Consider the following 15,090-nt stretch of genomic DNA (forward strand, 5'->3'; position numbering starts at 1 on the left):
TGTGAATCTTCCTGGTCTTCCTCCAGTGCGCAATCACACCAGCCAATGAAAGTAAAAGCTAAGAGAAAAAGAGTGGAGTGAAAGGAAAAGAGAAGTGGTCAGGAGGGCTGGGAGACGGGGGAGTTTAGGGAGTTTTTCTGCCTTGTCTCTCATAGAGTACACCCCCGCCCTCCCCCCTCGTCCTACTCTTCTGTCTCCTCCCCCCGTTCCCTGTGTTTGCGTCACAGCAGTGAAGTTGGATGAAATGAGGGCAGGAGGAGGAGTGGATTGAGCTCTGTAGCTGAGGAATGTGGCAGAGAGAGAGAACATGTCTATAAAAGGATAGCACTTCCCCTCTGCCACTGTGATGTCACTACTCAAACATTTCCTCCTTCCCTCCCTTCTAAGTCCGACTTACTGACGTTGCTGTTTCTCCTTAGTTTCTCTGGCTCTCTCCTCTTCCTCCTCTAGCTAAATAAGTCGGTAACTATGTAGGTTAGCAGAAAAAGGGGATGCCTGTTTTGGTGCCTGGATGGAAAACAAATGAATCTATATGCACAACAGGTCATGGCCTATTGTTCTCACATGAGCTTTACTACATCCTGCTTTGTCACCTATGGCCTGACATTTTTAATTCATTAAAAGATAAAAGTTGCATTTCCATCTATAGCAGTGCACTTGAAATACACAAAAACAGATTAGGACCTTAGTCTTCTCTTACACTCAGTTAACTGATTGTCATGCTTGAGTCATACTGAGTATTAGTTACTGATCTTTCAATCTGCACTGCAAAAACATCATGAGATAAATACATTCTGTTAATAGCTTCAGTCTATTTTGTGTAAATGTACTTCTTTTCATTTATTTACACAGTAACTCTCAATTGCAGTTAGTGTCTGATATTCAAACAGTGTGCAAGTGCAACTTTAGATAAAAAAAAAAAAAAAGATTAGCCAAGCTCAATGAGTAGTTTCGATGAAAGTCAGTATCAGTCAGTCAAAGGAAGATATTTCTTTATTCAATTTAAAAAATAACCCAAAGAAATTGCAATGTTTTCTCGAATCGGAGTAAATCAATTACAAATTAATTACAAAAATATATGTATACATTTAATAAGTAACCTTCCCAAATCTTTACTTTCCTCAGTTATTCAGAGTTAAATTTTAACCACAATGACTCACATCAATACTGGGTCCTGTTTCTTAGAACCCCCCTTCTATCTGCACGTGAATATGAATCATAGTGGTGACTCAAGAAAACTTCATTAAGCACCGCGCTAAGTATCATGGGAAAGCCATGACATCTTGAACAGCAGAGGGCAGTAAAGCAACATTAAAGTGGACTGATCTTCTGTTAAAGAAGTCGAGGAATAAAATGTGTGGCCCTTCACACCTTATCGCTCGTCTCTATAGATTCTTTCAGATGTTCCATATTCCTGCTGGTTTCTGATCACCACTTGCATCTCTTTCAATAGTGCTGTAGAGTTAGTTTATCACTCTGCTGGAGGCCACTTTAAACCGCAGCAATCTGGATGAAGAGGAGGTTTTGCTGGGTAGTATTGGAACAAAGTTTAAATTAACTATTTCTAAGTATTTGGAGGGGCATTAACTCCTCCGATTTTTATCTTTTCCAAGGAAATAGAGGTAGTGTTTTTCTCTGACCTAGTTAATAAAGGAACGCTTACATAATGTAGTCCTCGTCATTCTGGTTGACGAACGTTTGGGGTTGAAAGATTACTCAACCATAGTGCTTAATCTGCAGGTTATGACAGAAAAAGAGGGAGGGAGAGAGAGGGGGGGGTTGTGTGTGTGTTAGGAGAAGTAAGAAAAATCAAGGCTGAAGTCTGACTGCGCTTACGTATACACAAGGCAGCATGCAAACACACAAGCAGACACACATCAGCACATTTTACAGGTAGAAATGTATGACTATGCGTGGTGTTTTTTGGACAATCTATCCAGCAGCAAACTTAAATTATTGACAGAAACTCCTCCTTTTACCTGCTGATAAAACCAAATTCACACTCTTCACCACTTACAATACATGAATTTCCCCTAGGGGATAAATAAAGTATCTATCTATCTATCTATCTTAAAAGATATTCCTGGTGAAGGCCCTTTTCTTATTCTTTTTTTTCTTACACTTTTCCCGGAGTTGTTACCATCCCCTTCTCAATCACAGTCTGTTTGCAATTAGGACTTGTATGAATGCCTGTTTTGTCCTCCTGAAACTATTGCTTAAGTTTCTTTGGATAAGAATATCTCTCTGTCTCCTTCCCACCTTTACACTACAAATATAATGTGTAATTGCTTTAATAGATTTCCACCTAGGTTTGAACTTTATCTCTAAGGTGTGTGTGTGTGTGTGTGTGTGTGTGTGTGTGTGTGTGTGTGTGTGTGTGTGTGTGTGTGTGTGTGTACAGTGGTTAAGATCAGGTGACAGCAGCAGCTTTATGGTTGATCATTAACAGTTGCACAGAAAGTGGTGATAATAATAGTCTTGTGTATAGAATGACCTGTTGCAGTGGTTGGATGAGGGGGTTATAAGCTCATATAAAACAAAAATTAATAAAAGAAAAGTAATAATTAAGTGAATACTTAAAGTACTGCCCAGAAAATTAAACTGTGGTCTCGACATACTCGGTGTGAGTGAGATCAAAGGCTTCTTTCAATTCTTTTTCAAATGAATTTGAGCTTGATTCCTTATTATCGGTGCTGTACAAGAAACGCCTCTTCCACATTATGTAGCGGATTCTGTGAGCACATATTTTCACACAAATCTAGGATGACGAATGTTTAGACGGAGGGTAATAAACTCAACGTTGTTGGTGTGCTGGTTTGCTTCTACTGCAGTTTGGTGAACTTTAACCAGTCTGCTCTTATAGAACAGGCTGGGAAGTTAATATTTGTGAACACGCAAACACACACTGATCCCTTCTTTTTGTCTTGGCTGTTTACACTTTGTGGTCATTGTCCATCACCATAGCAACACATCCTGCCCCTGGTCCAAAGGGGAACAAGGTTTAAAGACACAATGCACAGTAGTAACCATAGTGTACACTGGTGTAGAAGCATAGACAAACAATATGTAGTTGTCGTGGTTGAAAGCACCCTTAAGATTGTAGTTTGGTTCCTTGGTTTGGACTGGAGAAAAACACTACATGCATTGTTCCATTTAAGTACTTGTATTTTTTGTGTGTGTGTGTTTGCGATGACTTATCACAAACCAGCAGAACACTGAAGACATGAATTCAAATGGACTGACATGTTACTCATTCATTGTACAGTTTTATTAATGTTATCTTCCACTGCGTCTTGTGGGTTGGTCAGAGGCAACTTGAAGTGAATGAAGTAACAGCAGGTTACGATGCGACCTGCCACATGCAATGAAGGACAGGTAGAGACAGAGGACACAGATGAAGTCCAGTTTGAAAGGCAAAATGGGATAGGTCTAAAACCCCTACATCCACCCAATGGGGGGATTTAGGTTGGGGGACCGGATTAACTAGTAGTTTTTGTTTAATATGTATAACTCTGGAATATCATAATAACCGGTATGTACAATATATATGGCAATGTATACTATGTGTGTCATATGTCACATTACTTACCTGCAGATGGTTTGAGCACACTTTTGCATATGTGAAAATATGTATCGGGCTGGGTGTTATAAAGTTATAATGTAATAAATATTGATAAAAAAAATATAAAAGTAAAAATCATTGTTAAATAAAACATTGTGGATGCTAGTTAGGTTTCACTTACTTTTTATTGAGGACCTGCCAAAAGTCGGACACTACAGCACAAGACACCTCTGTTAAAACCCTGAATACTGAGGAAAATCCCCAAACTCACATCTTGACATGCTTATTCGTTACCATGGTTACTAAATGATCTTGCATAATTGCGGTATACAGGGGATTGGACAGCATACAAATTGTGAAAATTTGCTTATTTTAGCTTCTCAATTCGTACAAGTGTCACATATCCACAGTCACACAATCCTGTGGCCGGGCCACCATGTGTTCTCACCACAAACAAACCACACCACAGTTTGTGTGGAAGTGGATCGAGGCCAGTGACAGTGCTGAAACCAGCCTAAACGAACCAGAATGAACCAGAAAATACAAGAGTTTATTTGAACTGGACCAAAGAGCTGAGGTATAAAACCAGATCTCCACAGCATGCTTATAATGTTACAGAATAAGAGAGAGTATTACAAGTTCCTAGGAAGCAGCCACAGAGTAGCACTGTATCAAAAAACTTCCCCATTACTCCCTATTTCTTAGGCTCTGAAGTTCTTAAAAAATCATCCCCCACTCGTCCCTTGGTAATCTGAATCAAGACATTCCACAAACAGAGACTTCCGGAGCCATATTTATCTCCACAAACTGCACAATCCAGATCTGGGAAAAGTTACTCTGCAAATTACCATCTGCAGAATATTCCAGTCAGGAAACTCCACAAAAGTGTAAACAGCATAATTGTTATCATGCACAACAAAGATCAGTCATTGTACAATGTTGTAAGTGCAACACGTACAAAATGTTTCAAACTATTTCACAGTAATGCAACATGATTACCCAAATTTTTCAAATAATCCTTTTGTTTGTGTGCGTTTCTCAGTTACTGTGGGCCATTATTGTAACAAGTGGTTTATTTTTTCTCTTCTTTTTCCAGATTGCAGCCTTGATACACAGAATCCAGTGCTCTGACAGTACAAGGGGTGGTGCCTGTTGTGGCTGATTGCTCAACACAAGCTCTCTCTGGGAATATGAAGAGGAAATTGCAACAGCGTATTTTCATGAACTTCTGCTTAACTTGTAAATGTGCCTTACACAATCCCATCTCTTAAAGAGATTTTTATCTTTCAGCCTCTGAGCCGCGGTCGACTAACTTTGCTCAGAACTGATCAATGAAATCCGCTGGAAGTTGGTAATGACAGCGGCTGAAAATTTCCACTGAAGAGAGAGTGCATTAAGTGTAACCCCATAACGCTCTCTACCAAAAAAGTGCACGGCTCAACTGTTCACTGGTTAAATGAGTTTAAACACAAAATATTGTATGTCAGATAAATTAGATTTTTTAATGTCCTAAAAAATTAAAAATGAAATATAGTGTTTTAAAGAAGCCCTTTTGGCACTGAATGCACCTGTGAGTCTTTGCTGATTCATTACCTGTGACTTTGGGATTTTCCCCCATTCTTCCCCATTGTTTTACTCATTGTTGTACTCAAGCCTGTCAATGACTAGCCAAGTCCTCCCAGGTAGGCTATTATCGGCCATGACCCACCTGTGGATTATTATTATTATTATTATTATTATTATTATTATTTTGCATTATTTTCATTCCTCCTGCTGCCAGATTTTCAGGTGTTTATTAATTAGTATCTGTCTTTTGCTGACATTTAGCCCAATGAAGAATTGTCTGGAATTTCCATAATGTTTTAGATTTCTCAATTGTAGAGCTTTGGTGCCTTCTGCTTGACCCATTTGACACACAGGGTGTTACACCAGCTTGGAGTGTCATTTATAACAGCTCTCAAAACATTGCAGCCTCTACCTGGAAATGAGAAGCAGTCTGACGTTGTGTGTGTGCTCATGTGAGCTCATCTAAATATTGCACTGTATACACAACACAGACACTGTATGCCACAAAACACAGTAGGAGAGACAGAGGGACAGGCAACTCCACACACAGCAGGTTACTCCTCTGTTTCTGTTGCTCGTAATGAAATAGAATACTTATATAAATACATATGAAGTCTTACATGTGAAGTGCAAATGTTCCCAACTCCTGTTCTAATGAAAATCAGTGTGAAGCCGACTTATGTTTTGAATATTCCTGAATCAATTCAGTTAATTGCAGTTAAAATAATCTTTATCTACCACTAATTAAAGAATACTGTTTCATTTTCTTAAAGCCAGATAGTGTTTACAACATTGGGCCAATATTGTTGACTGTATCCACGCCTCAATTATATTGTGTCAGTATAATAACATGCCACATTCAAGGCAAAGCATACCTCTAACTATACTAACTATTCCTTTATTCTTACCCTTAAATTTCCATCAAATGTCTGAAAGGTATAATGACTGAGTAAGAATCTAAACTGTACATGTGAAGATGCAAGATATAATAAATGTGTAAACTTTAATTAATGTAAGTGGTATGTTTTTGCTCAGACTACAAGATAAGAAAACATCCAGTTCTCATGGAATAACAAATGAGTCAAAAAAGAGCAACATACATTCTTTTCTTTATTCAGAAATTTATTTTGTCCTTTTCAGGAAGTTAAAAATATAAGATTCTCTTTTTTACGGCTTTTTCTCACATTGGTATTTCACAGAGCTTGAAATATTTCTCCATAAATAAAGTACAAAATACATTTTTCTTTTCGTTAAACACAAATAAATATCATAATAAATATATTAGTTTAAGTTAAACACAAGGCGACCAATAACCATAAGGAATACTGTGGTGTTAAAGTCCCTGAACCAGGTTGTCAAACAAACAGGGGACAATATAAGATGGGGTGCAACAGAATGTTTTACAAAAAAAAAAAAAAAAAAAAAAGAAAAAAATTAAATCTGAAGTATGTCAGGATACAGACATTCAAGATCTAACCTCACTGACAAATGTTTTCTTCTGTTAGCACACTTTGATCTTCCAGCATTCTGAAACTCATCTACGCTTGCACCCCAGGTCTCAGAAAAACGACATGGTTACACACATTCATCCACGCATGCGCATATACAGACACACATACACACACACACACACAGACGCACACAGAGCAGAGTGAAGTATGAAGCTTTGGTTGAATGCTACTGGGAGATTCAACAGTCTCTCCCGTTTGAATTAGCTGTAAAGTGCATATCACAGATTAAATGGCATCAATGACACACGTCAGGTCTCACTGATTAAGGCTACTGAATCAAACATACTGTTCGTGGCACTGAGAGTGAATAGCCTATGAGACAGGGAGAATCTTTAAGGCACTGGAATTAATGGTTATCACTTAACAATTTACACTAACTATGAACCAGACTATTTACTGGTGCTGTCAAGACCTGCAGAAGAGTTAGCTCCTATGGAAGACCACATACAAAGGTCCAATATGCTACACAATTTTTGAAGTATAAAAATAGAGTCTGATACATTTGGGTACTAATCTTAGTATGTGTAGTTTGTCCAAGAAAAGTTCCATTTTTACAAACATAAATTAAGTTTTAAGTGTTATTGTGTCATCTAGAGCTGATAAGTTCTGGTTGTGAAGTTAAGTCCAGATAGACAGACACAGTTAAGTGTCAGTTCTCTTCTGTTCGTTTCCCTTAGTCAGACAGGGACAGACGTTCAAACACAGTGAGCCTCTTGGTGGCTGATCCATCGAACGTTGGAGACTCGGATCCACTGGAGCCTCCGCTGGAGCTGCTGTAGCTGTCCTCCAGGGAGTCCTCAGAGGAGAAACGCTGGAGTCCAGCAGGCTTCATGAACGCTCCGTGGCCTCCAGTGCCAGGAAACAGCTTGCTGCTGTCCTGATGGTGGTGCCTGTCTTCCTCCTCCATGCTGGTGAAGACTTTACTGTTGTTGCTGTTAAAGTTATTTCCATGGCCACACACACAGCGCGAGGCCTTTGGCTCCAGGATGAGAGGAATGTTGTGGATGTCTCCAGCGCTGGCACGGGTCTGATGGTTGCCAAACTGGAATGCTGCTGCCTCCCGCTGCAGAGAGTCGACAAACACTGGGGAGAGGAGATCAGCAGGAGGTGGAGAAACTGAGGGAGCACGGCTAAACCCCACGTTCAGATCATTAAAGGATGAAGGGAATGATGGAGGAGATGAGCTGCGTGAAGAGCCCAGGAACCCAGCAAAGCTGACACTCTGGCGGAGCTGGTGGCGTGGGTTCTGAGCACTGGGAGCTGTGGGAGTTGGCTGCCGCTGATTAGGGAAATTGGCAGACGCTAACGGACCTCCGCTGATTTTCTCCTCATGGATGAAGTGGCAGCGTGAGCCGTAGGGGCAGTAGCCAAAGTTGTAGAAAGTTCTGCAGGGCTCCGTCTTGTACTTTGGGTGGCGGTACAGTCCTCTCAGCTCTGCCTCGCCGTGGGCAAACTGGCACTTACTGCCATACTTGCAGCTGCCGGTCTCCTGGAAGCCACGGCACAGCTCAGTCTTGTAACGGTTAGAGGACAGCATTGGAGGGATCTGGGCTGGGAAGGGAGAGGAGGGAGGGAAGCCCGGCGGGGGAGCCACAGTAGTAGTAGCAGGGACAGAGGGGAAAGCCTCATGGTTCTTCAGCTGTCCAAAGGAGGAAAGCAGGCTGCTACTGGACTCGGTCAGGCTCATGGAGCGGTCAGGTCTGAAGGGGAGCTGTTTCGGTTTGGAAACAGGGCCCTGGCTCCAGATATTGGATGACCAGAAAGGGCTGCCATTGTCGTCATTATTAACATGCTCAGAGCTCAAGCTGTGGCTCGAGGATTCAGGAGGGGAGGGGGGAGAGAAGTAGGAGGCTGACCGGTTCAGCCGACTCTGCCCTGGTACTTTGGGTTGCGTCTGTGCCGGGAGTAAGCCATCATCCAGGTTCAGCTTCATAAAGTTCTGTTAGAAATGATTGAAATAGTTTTAGACATCCAAACTCCTTATTTCATACAATATTTATTGAATATTCATGATTTTCAAATCAACTACTTAGATCACATCATGACATTTCCAGAGAATGTTTGCATAGGAAAAACTGTCAAAACAAAGTAATTAAAAAGGAAATAAAAAAAAAACAACTGTACTAGATTTTGTAGAACCATTATCTGACATTTTGGCTACATGCAGTCATAAAATACAATTTAGATGCAGGTAACTGCAGTGGTTTGACTGTTTTTTCATTCCTGAATATTCTGACACTGGAAGATAAACAACCCACCACGGTGTCCCTGCCTTCTCCCATTAAACTACAGAAATCCTTCAGCTGTGGCTTAACGGAGTTTTGCCGAGTGTTACCGAGTTTAACCGAGTTTCTCTGTTAAATCTGTAATTTCCAGAGGTATAAAACGAGCAGGCGTAACCAAGAAACAAACATTTTAGGAAACGAACCCGCCCCAACTTCACGACGGCTTTTTTTTTTCTTTCCAAAACACAACAACAACAACATCAACAAAAACATTCATAAACTTCGACTCACCTTCGTGAAGATGTCGTCGAGCATTTCGGACATGCTGTACCTCTTTGGCCAAAAAAGAAGAGGAAGATTCAGCTCCAATCCAGAATTGACTGTTTGTAACTTGTGTCTAGACTGAAGTCAAGTTAAGTCTGAGCTCTGTAGCCCGGTCTTTATAAAAGCCTCTGAGACCTCGCAGTTTTTGGGGAGGAGTTTCCACTCGCCATGTTCCCGGATGACCCTCCCTCCTCCGAGTCAAGTTTCACAGTCAGAGTGAGCTCAGATGGGCGGGGAGTAAAACAACAACAACTAAAAAAAAAAAAAAGAAGAAGAAGAAAAAGAAACCTGTGTATTTTTAGCTAGCTAGGCGAAATATTTCAGTTTTAGTAGCATGTGAAAGGAAATCGGCTTATTTACATAGGCTCTCCATTTGGGAATATAGTATTTTTTTATGTTTATTCTAATTCTGTACATGTTCATTCCTACTCTGCACAGTGAGTGATAAATCATTGCAGCTCTGTGAAATATTTCAGGATCAGAGGCACCCAGATGTGAAGTGGCAGAGTGAAGACTGGTTGTTTGTTTAGCCCTGATCTTTTTCATCCTGCATTAAAAAGTAGAGCAGGGCTTTTCTGTTCCAAACACGTGAACACACACCCAGGCACGTAACCATATATTTACAGTATACACATCCCATATGACTAATGTGTTGGTTTTCAGGAAGTGTTAGAAATCATCTGTCCCTGATCAGACATTGTATAGTTTCTGAATGTTTTTTTACCCACAGAGAAGAGAACGTGTTACTGTACCTTGTTTATTTTACCAGAATACATACGGATACATTTCCCCTTATTTCCTTTGGTTTCTGTTATGATTGCAAAAAAAAAAAAAAAAAAAAATTCTGCCACAGCACTGAAAGAGTCTTCAAGGTCTTCCATTAATCAATATAGGTATCGATTAGTGGAAATCCAAAAAAAGATAGTAGTGAGTAAAAATAAACAACAAATAGTCTAAACAGCTGAACATTTGTAGAAAGTATTTATCTTTGTGTATTTATGTGGCGCTGTTGTGATTTAACTATACTATGTTATTGGGTAAATATTAATCCATCCACACTATGTTTTCTTTCTTTTAAAAATAAATCTCATATCCATAATATGATTTACCACAAACTGTCAAATGTAAGTGTTTTACCGAAGATTCACACCCTCATCCCAATTTGAACTTTATGACCCACAGCGGAAATGAAGCTGTCACTCTTCTTGTGTGTTTTTTAACACATAGCTTCTATGGTGAGCATTGCAGTGGTTATATATATTTTTTGCTTGTTTGTTTTCGTTCTCATAGGAATTCAGATGAGCTTGGCAGCTCTTCCCCCCACGACAACATAATACAGTAACATCCAGAGCTTGTGTCATTATGTGTTATGCGATGTTGTATTATTTTGTAACTGTACACACACCTACTAAGGGTAATTTCCTACACTCACACATTACAAGGGCTGTTTTCACTCAATTTTATGTGTTGCTGTATATGTATATAATAAGCTTGATGAATGCAGAATGATAATGATTATCGTTATTGCAGAAATATTAAAAGAAGAAGTTGCCTGACCTGGTGAAAAATTACCATTAAATAGATACATTATCTAAAGCATTATCATTTGTATCAGCTTCCATATTGTTTATACAAGGCACTTGTGCTGATATCAGCAAATCTAGATACGACATTATTTTTTGTGCCGCCCACTCACATGAGTCACATTTAGTCCTGGCAATGACAGCACATATGTTATAATAAATGTTGTGCAAGTGTAGAAAATATGAAAAATTACTAAGCGGTAACGAAAGACAACGACATATAAAACAAGGGTGCCATCTGAAAAACTGCCAAACTCAAACTGAGGCCAAACACAAGCAAGGCACACGGACGTGTATTTCTTAATATTAACTTGCTAAAATCTAGGTGTAAAAATTTGATTTAGGTCCTGGCAATGTTGGTCAAATGGTAAAAATTAAAACAATTTTTTACTTGTAAAGAGTCATTCAAAAAGTATTTAACAATTCCACAATAGGCAAATGCTTATATTAGTTATTAGTTTTTCTTGAATAAATAAGAGTATTTGTGCTCTGACTATTAAATTATTGATACATTAAGGTATTTGAATGTTGGCTCAGGTGGCACTGCAAGTCTCCTTCACATGCTCTATTTATGAGGTCATCCTTGTTTTGAATGTAAAGTCTACTGTATAAGTAGTAAACAACTCTACTCGACTTAAACTAAACATTTAACATAAAAACGGAAGCAGAGAAATTAACCAATGGGGCATTAACATTAAATACGATACTTAAGCAAATATTGTAAATGGATTATGTAAGTTCCCACTTCTGCTTCCAGAAACACTGAGGCACGAGACAACCTTAGTTTTTCACAGCAATTTACCGCAAGAACAAGTTTTACGATGGGGAGAATGGGAGAACTCTCCAGCGTCTTGAGTTTGCAGTAATTGTAACTAATGGTTCAAGTGTCTTTTATATCATGCATATGTGACTACACGTCTTTAAACCATGTCGTTCACCTGCTGATGTAACCAAACAACTGAACTGAGGGTTGTATTTTGAACAATATTATGTAATGTAGAATTTTAATTATTCTTTTTTTTTTAAATTATTATTATTTTATACATTATCCTATAAGGGACAAAAGACTGTGAACATTTCCATATAGATGTAAGAAGCTTCGAGTGAGAATTAACACCCACTGTAATGTGCCATCACCACAGCCCACAGGCCTCTTACGCAGACAGATGGACACACAGGCAGGTTGACTGAAGCCAAACAGGCCTCTCATGTTCAGCTTTTAATAACTGCAGCTAGATATAAATAATTTACCTAAATATAAATCTGACAGCATTAGATACTCTGGAAAATATATTATGAGGCTGTCTCAACGTTGTGGAAAAATTCTCCCCATCTTTCTAACGTGTCCTCAGATTTTCCTCAAACTGGTGCAGAAGGTAAGGGAAGCCAAATGGCTGCAGTGACATGTGTGTTTGTAGCATGTGTTTCTGTGCTTGCTTGCTTGCTTGTATGTGTGAGTATGTGTGTGTGTGTGTGTGTGTGTGTGTGTGTGTGTGTGTTGTGGTTGCCTCACTCTACTTGTTTCTGTTCTGCCCTTGCTTCAGTTGCATGGAAAGTCACTCTTAACAGGGTGGGGCACACACTTACACACACACACACACCCACACATACATGCTCACACAAACACAAGCTTAAAGGAGCATTCCTGCTGACGGTGGCTCCCAGGTTGTTGTGTTTTTCTTTTTTTTTTCCCTCGGTGACTAAGTGAGTGAGTGCTTAATGCCAAGTTTTCCACTGGGGTTTTTTTTCTTTCTTTTTTTTAAGAGACATGCCAGCGTACATGGTGCTGTTTTCTAGCATGCTTGGACGTGATCACACTGCTGCGTCAGTGAGGTTTTAAAACAGAGTGTTAAGTATGAGCAGATTGTGGGAAAATATGTAATATGAGAAACGGAGGCAATAGGTTGCAAGACTGGTACTAAGCCATAATCATGAATTTCCCCTAGGGGATAAATAAAGTATCTATCTATCTATCTATCTAGGTGTTTAAAGGAGCCATTTGTAAGTTTGTAAGTAAAAGCAAAATGTCATCTTTACACCCTACAAATTAGCATGTAAATAAAGGAAATTAATATACTTTCTTTACTGTAAAACATTAAACATAGAGAGAAGAAGATGCTGCCTCTGGTCATACAATATATATTTTTCACATCCCTATAATGAGCTTGCACAGCGTCTGTGCACTGTGACTGTATAATGTGACTGGATTGTATAGATGGATCATTAACCACGCAGCATCTGCATTACATCGAATAGTATCAGGCGGCTTGAGCAGGGGTTGAAAACATAGAAAGTCAGTAAGTTCCTCAGTTACTTTCAGACACCCTCTTACAACAGTCCAAATCTTTATGAAATTAAAGTACAGAAATATAATCAGTAGGAGTAGGAGATTTTGTTATGCAGAGAAATGTCCCCTCATTATTATGGAAGAAGCATTTTACTGTTGTAGATGGTTGTACTGGAGTTAAACGAAACCACATATTTACTGCTGGGTTTTTTGATCAATAAAAATGAGACATAACCTAATCATATATCTTATGCCAAATGAATTTATATCTGTTGAATAATCTGAATATTTATAAATTTATTTTTAATTATATCTATATATTATATTATGTTTGAAATAGACGATGATGTAGATTATTAAAAGCAGGTTCAATTGTTTTGTCTTCCTTCTGTTCAAAACAACTTAATCATTTTTCTTACAATTCACATCATGACTACATGACTTTTCTAACAATGCTGAGTGGGAATTGTATTCATCCAGAAGCTATTCCTCCGCCAAAACTGAATGAAACTGAAGGGAACTTTTCAGGGTCTGACTCAGCCTGGACAGATGTAACCGCCAAAACATCATATTATGGCACATGATGATTGCCAGGGGGGTCAACATACACGGAGGCTGTTAGGTTTCCGTTTTGATGAAAGAAAATCGATGCTGATGATAGTGACTGGTGTATAAAAGATGCAGTGTTCACAATTTCTTCTGTTTCAAAATTGAAAGAATCAATTTTTGAAATAGATCTTTTTAGTGGTGGACTTCAGATTATACAACTACATGTCTCCTCATAGCACTCTCGTCTCATTTAGTTTCTATTGCCTTTCATTTTTCATTTCCTTTATCCCTTTATCCTGGGCCTGGTTTCACCTAAAGCCCCTGACAGATACAGCTTGACCAGCCTGTGCCTCTAATAAGTGATACTTTGCAAATATTTAACCTTGCCCTGCATAACATCGCTATGGTGACATGCCAAACATTGCACACATAAGCAGGCACAGGTTCAGCAGTTACTTAGCAACAGCCATGGAGCAGGTTTTTAACATGGCTGCCGCAGAAATGTGATGAGCCCGGGCCGCTCTAGCCTCTGAATTTACCCAGTGATTTATCTGGATGGAAAGGAAAGAGATAGAGGGATGGTTGTGAAGGGTGGGAAGGGAGGAGAGAAAGTGACTGAGAGGTTTAAAGCCATGTTGACAATGTGACGGGGGAAAGTACCTGACTCTCCAAATACAGTATAAACATGTATATACAGAGAGGCAGGTACACAGCGTCACCATCTTTATTGCATATTTTTCAGATAAGGATGTTTCTATGTAGGATAATTTGTTAGTGGCTGTGAACTTTGGAAATCATGCACTGAACACACACGACGTGCAGACGTGCAAACACACAGGTTACCATGAGGGTCACTGTAAAGGATTTAAAGGAACAAACTCTCTACCTCTGAGAATACAGATTTCTTGCTGAAGTCACAGAGGAAACAGAACTCTCTGGCATGGTGCATAATGTTTTGAGGATTTTCTTGTGAGCTCCTCTGCAAGCTTATCTTTATAATATTTTTATTGTTTTGTTAGTTTATTTGACAGACAAGATGCTTGTTGTCTGTTGTCCTTGGCCAGATGTTAAAAAAGGCAAACCCAAAAATAGTAGAAAACGACAAGATAGTATACTACCGCTAATTAATAATATTATAAGACAAGGTAGTTAGCTTCATTACATCACAAAATCAATAACAAAAACTTTATACTAAAGTTTCACACTCTTCTCCCTGTATGCTATGGCAGGGCGTTGGGGAACTTTAAGAAATCCCCACATGTTGTAACAGTCGCTGTCTATTTACATCAGTCCATACGCTGACTATATTGTGATCGCCATTACCAGTAATCTGGCCGGTCACAGTGCTCTAGGTGATGACTGATCAAAATGTTTTATGTATGTGTCAGTGCTGAGTAGCCACAGGGAAACACAAAACTGTCCTTTGGCAATACTAGTGTGGTGTTTTCCTTTCTCAGTTACTATACTGACTCTCATTTCCACA

At 39.2% G+C, this 15,090-nt stretch overlaps 1 protein-coding gene across 1 annotated transcript; it reads right to left on the minus strand.

The window, feature by feature from the left end:
- Positions 1 to 6,225: 6,225 nt before the first annotated feature.
- Positions 6,226 to 9,312, minus strand: LOC111661112 (uncharacterized). The gene is made up of 2 exons (XM_023414576.2): positions 9,156 to 9,312; positions 6,226 to 8,578 (listed from the first exon to the last, which is right to left on the minus strand). Exons 1-2 carry the CDS (start codon positions 9,186 to 9,188, stop codon positions 7,313 to 7,315), a joined length of 1,299 nt encoding a protein of 432 aa, XP_023270344.1. The 5' UTR covers positions 9,189 to 9,312; the 3' UTR covers positions 6,226 to 7,312.
- Positions 9,313 to 15,090: the final 5,778 nt, after the last annotated feature.

This window comes from Seriola lalandi, unplaced genomic scaffold (genome assembly GCF_002814215.2).
Source record: "Seriola lalandi dorsalis isolate HSWRI2012SDOR001 ecotype SW California unplaced genomic scaffold, Sedor1 jcf7180002054536, whole genome shotgun sequence".
Classification (NCBI taxonomy): Eukaryota; Metazoa; Chordata; class Actinopteri; order Carangiformes; family Carangidae; genus Seriola; species Seriola lalandi.

Excerpts from the sequence above, each read along its gene's own strand:
- LOC111661112 (XM_023414576.2), bottom strand. The coding sequence starts at position 9,188 with ATGTCCGAAATGCTCGACGACATCTTCACGAAG. Across the intron at positions 8,579-9,155 it reads TCGACGACATCTTCACGAAG|AACTTTATGAAGCTGAACCT; the intron begins GTGAGTCGAAGT and ends CATTTCTAACAG.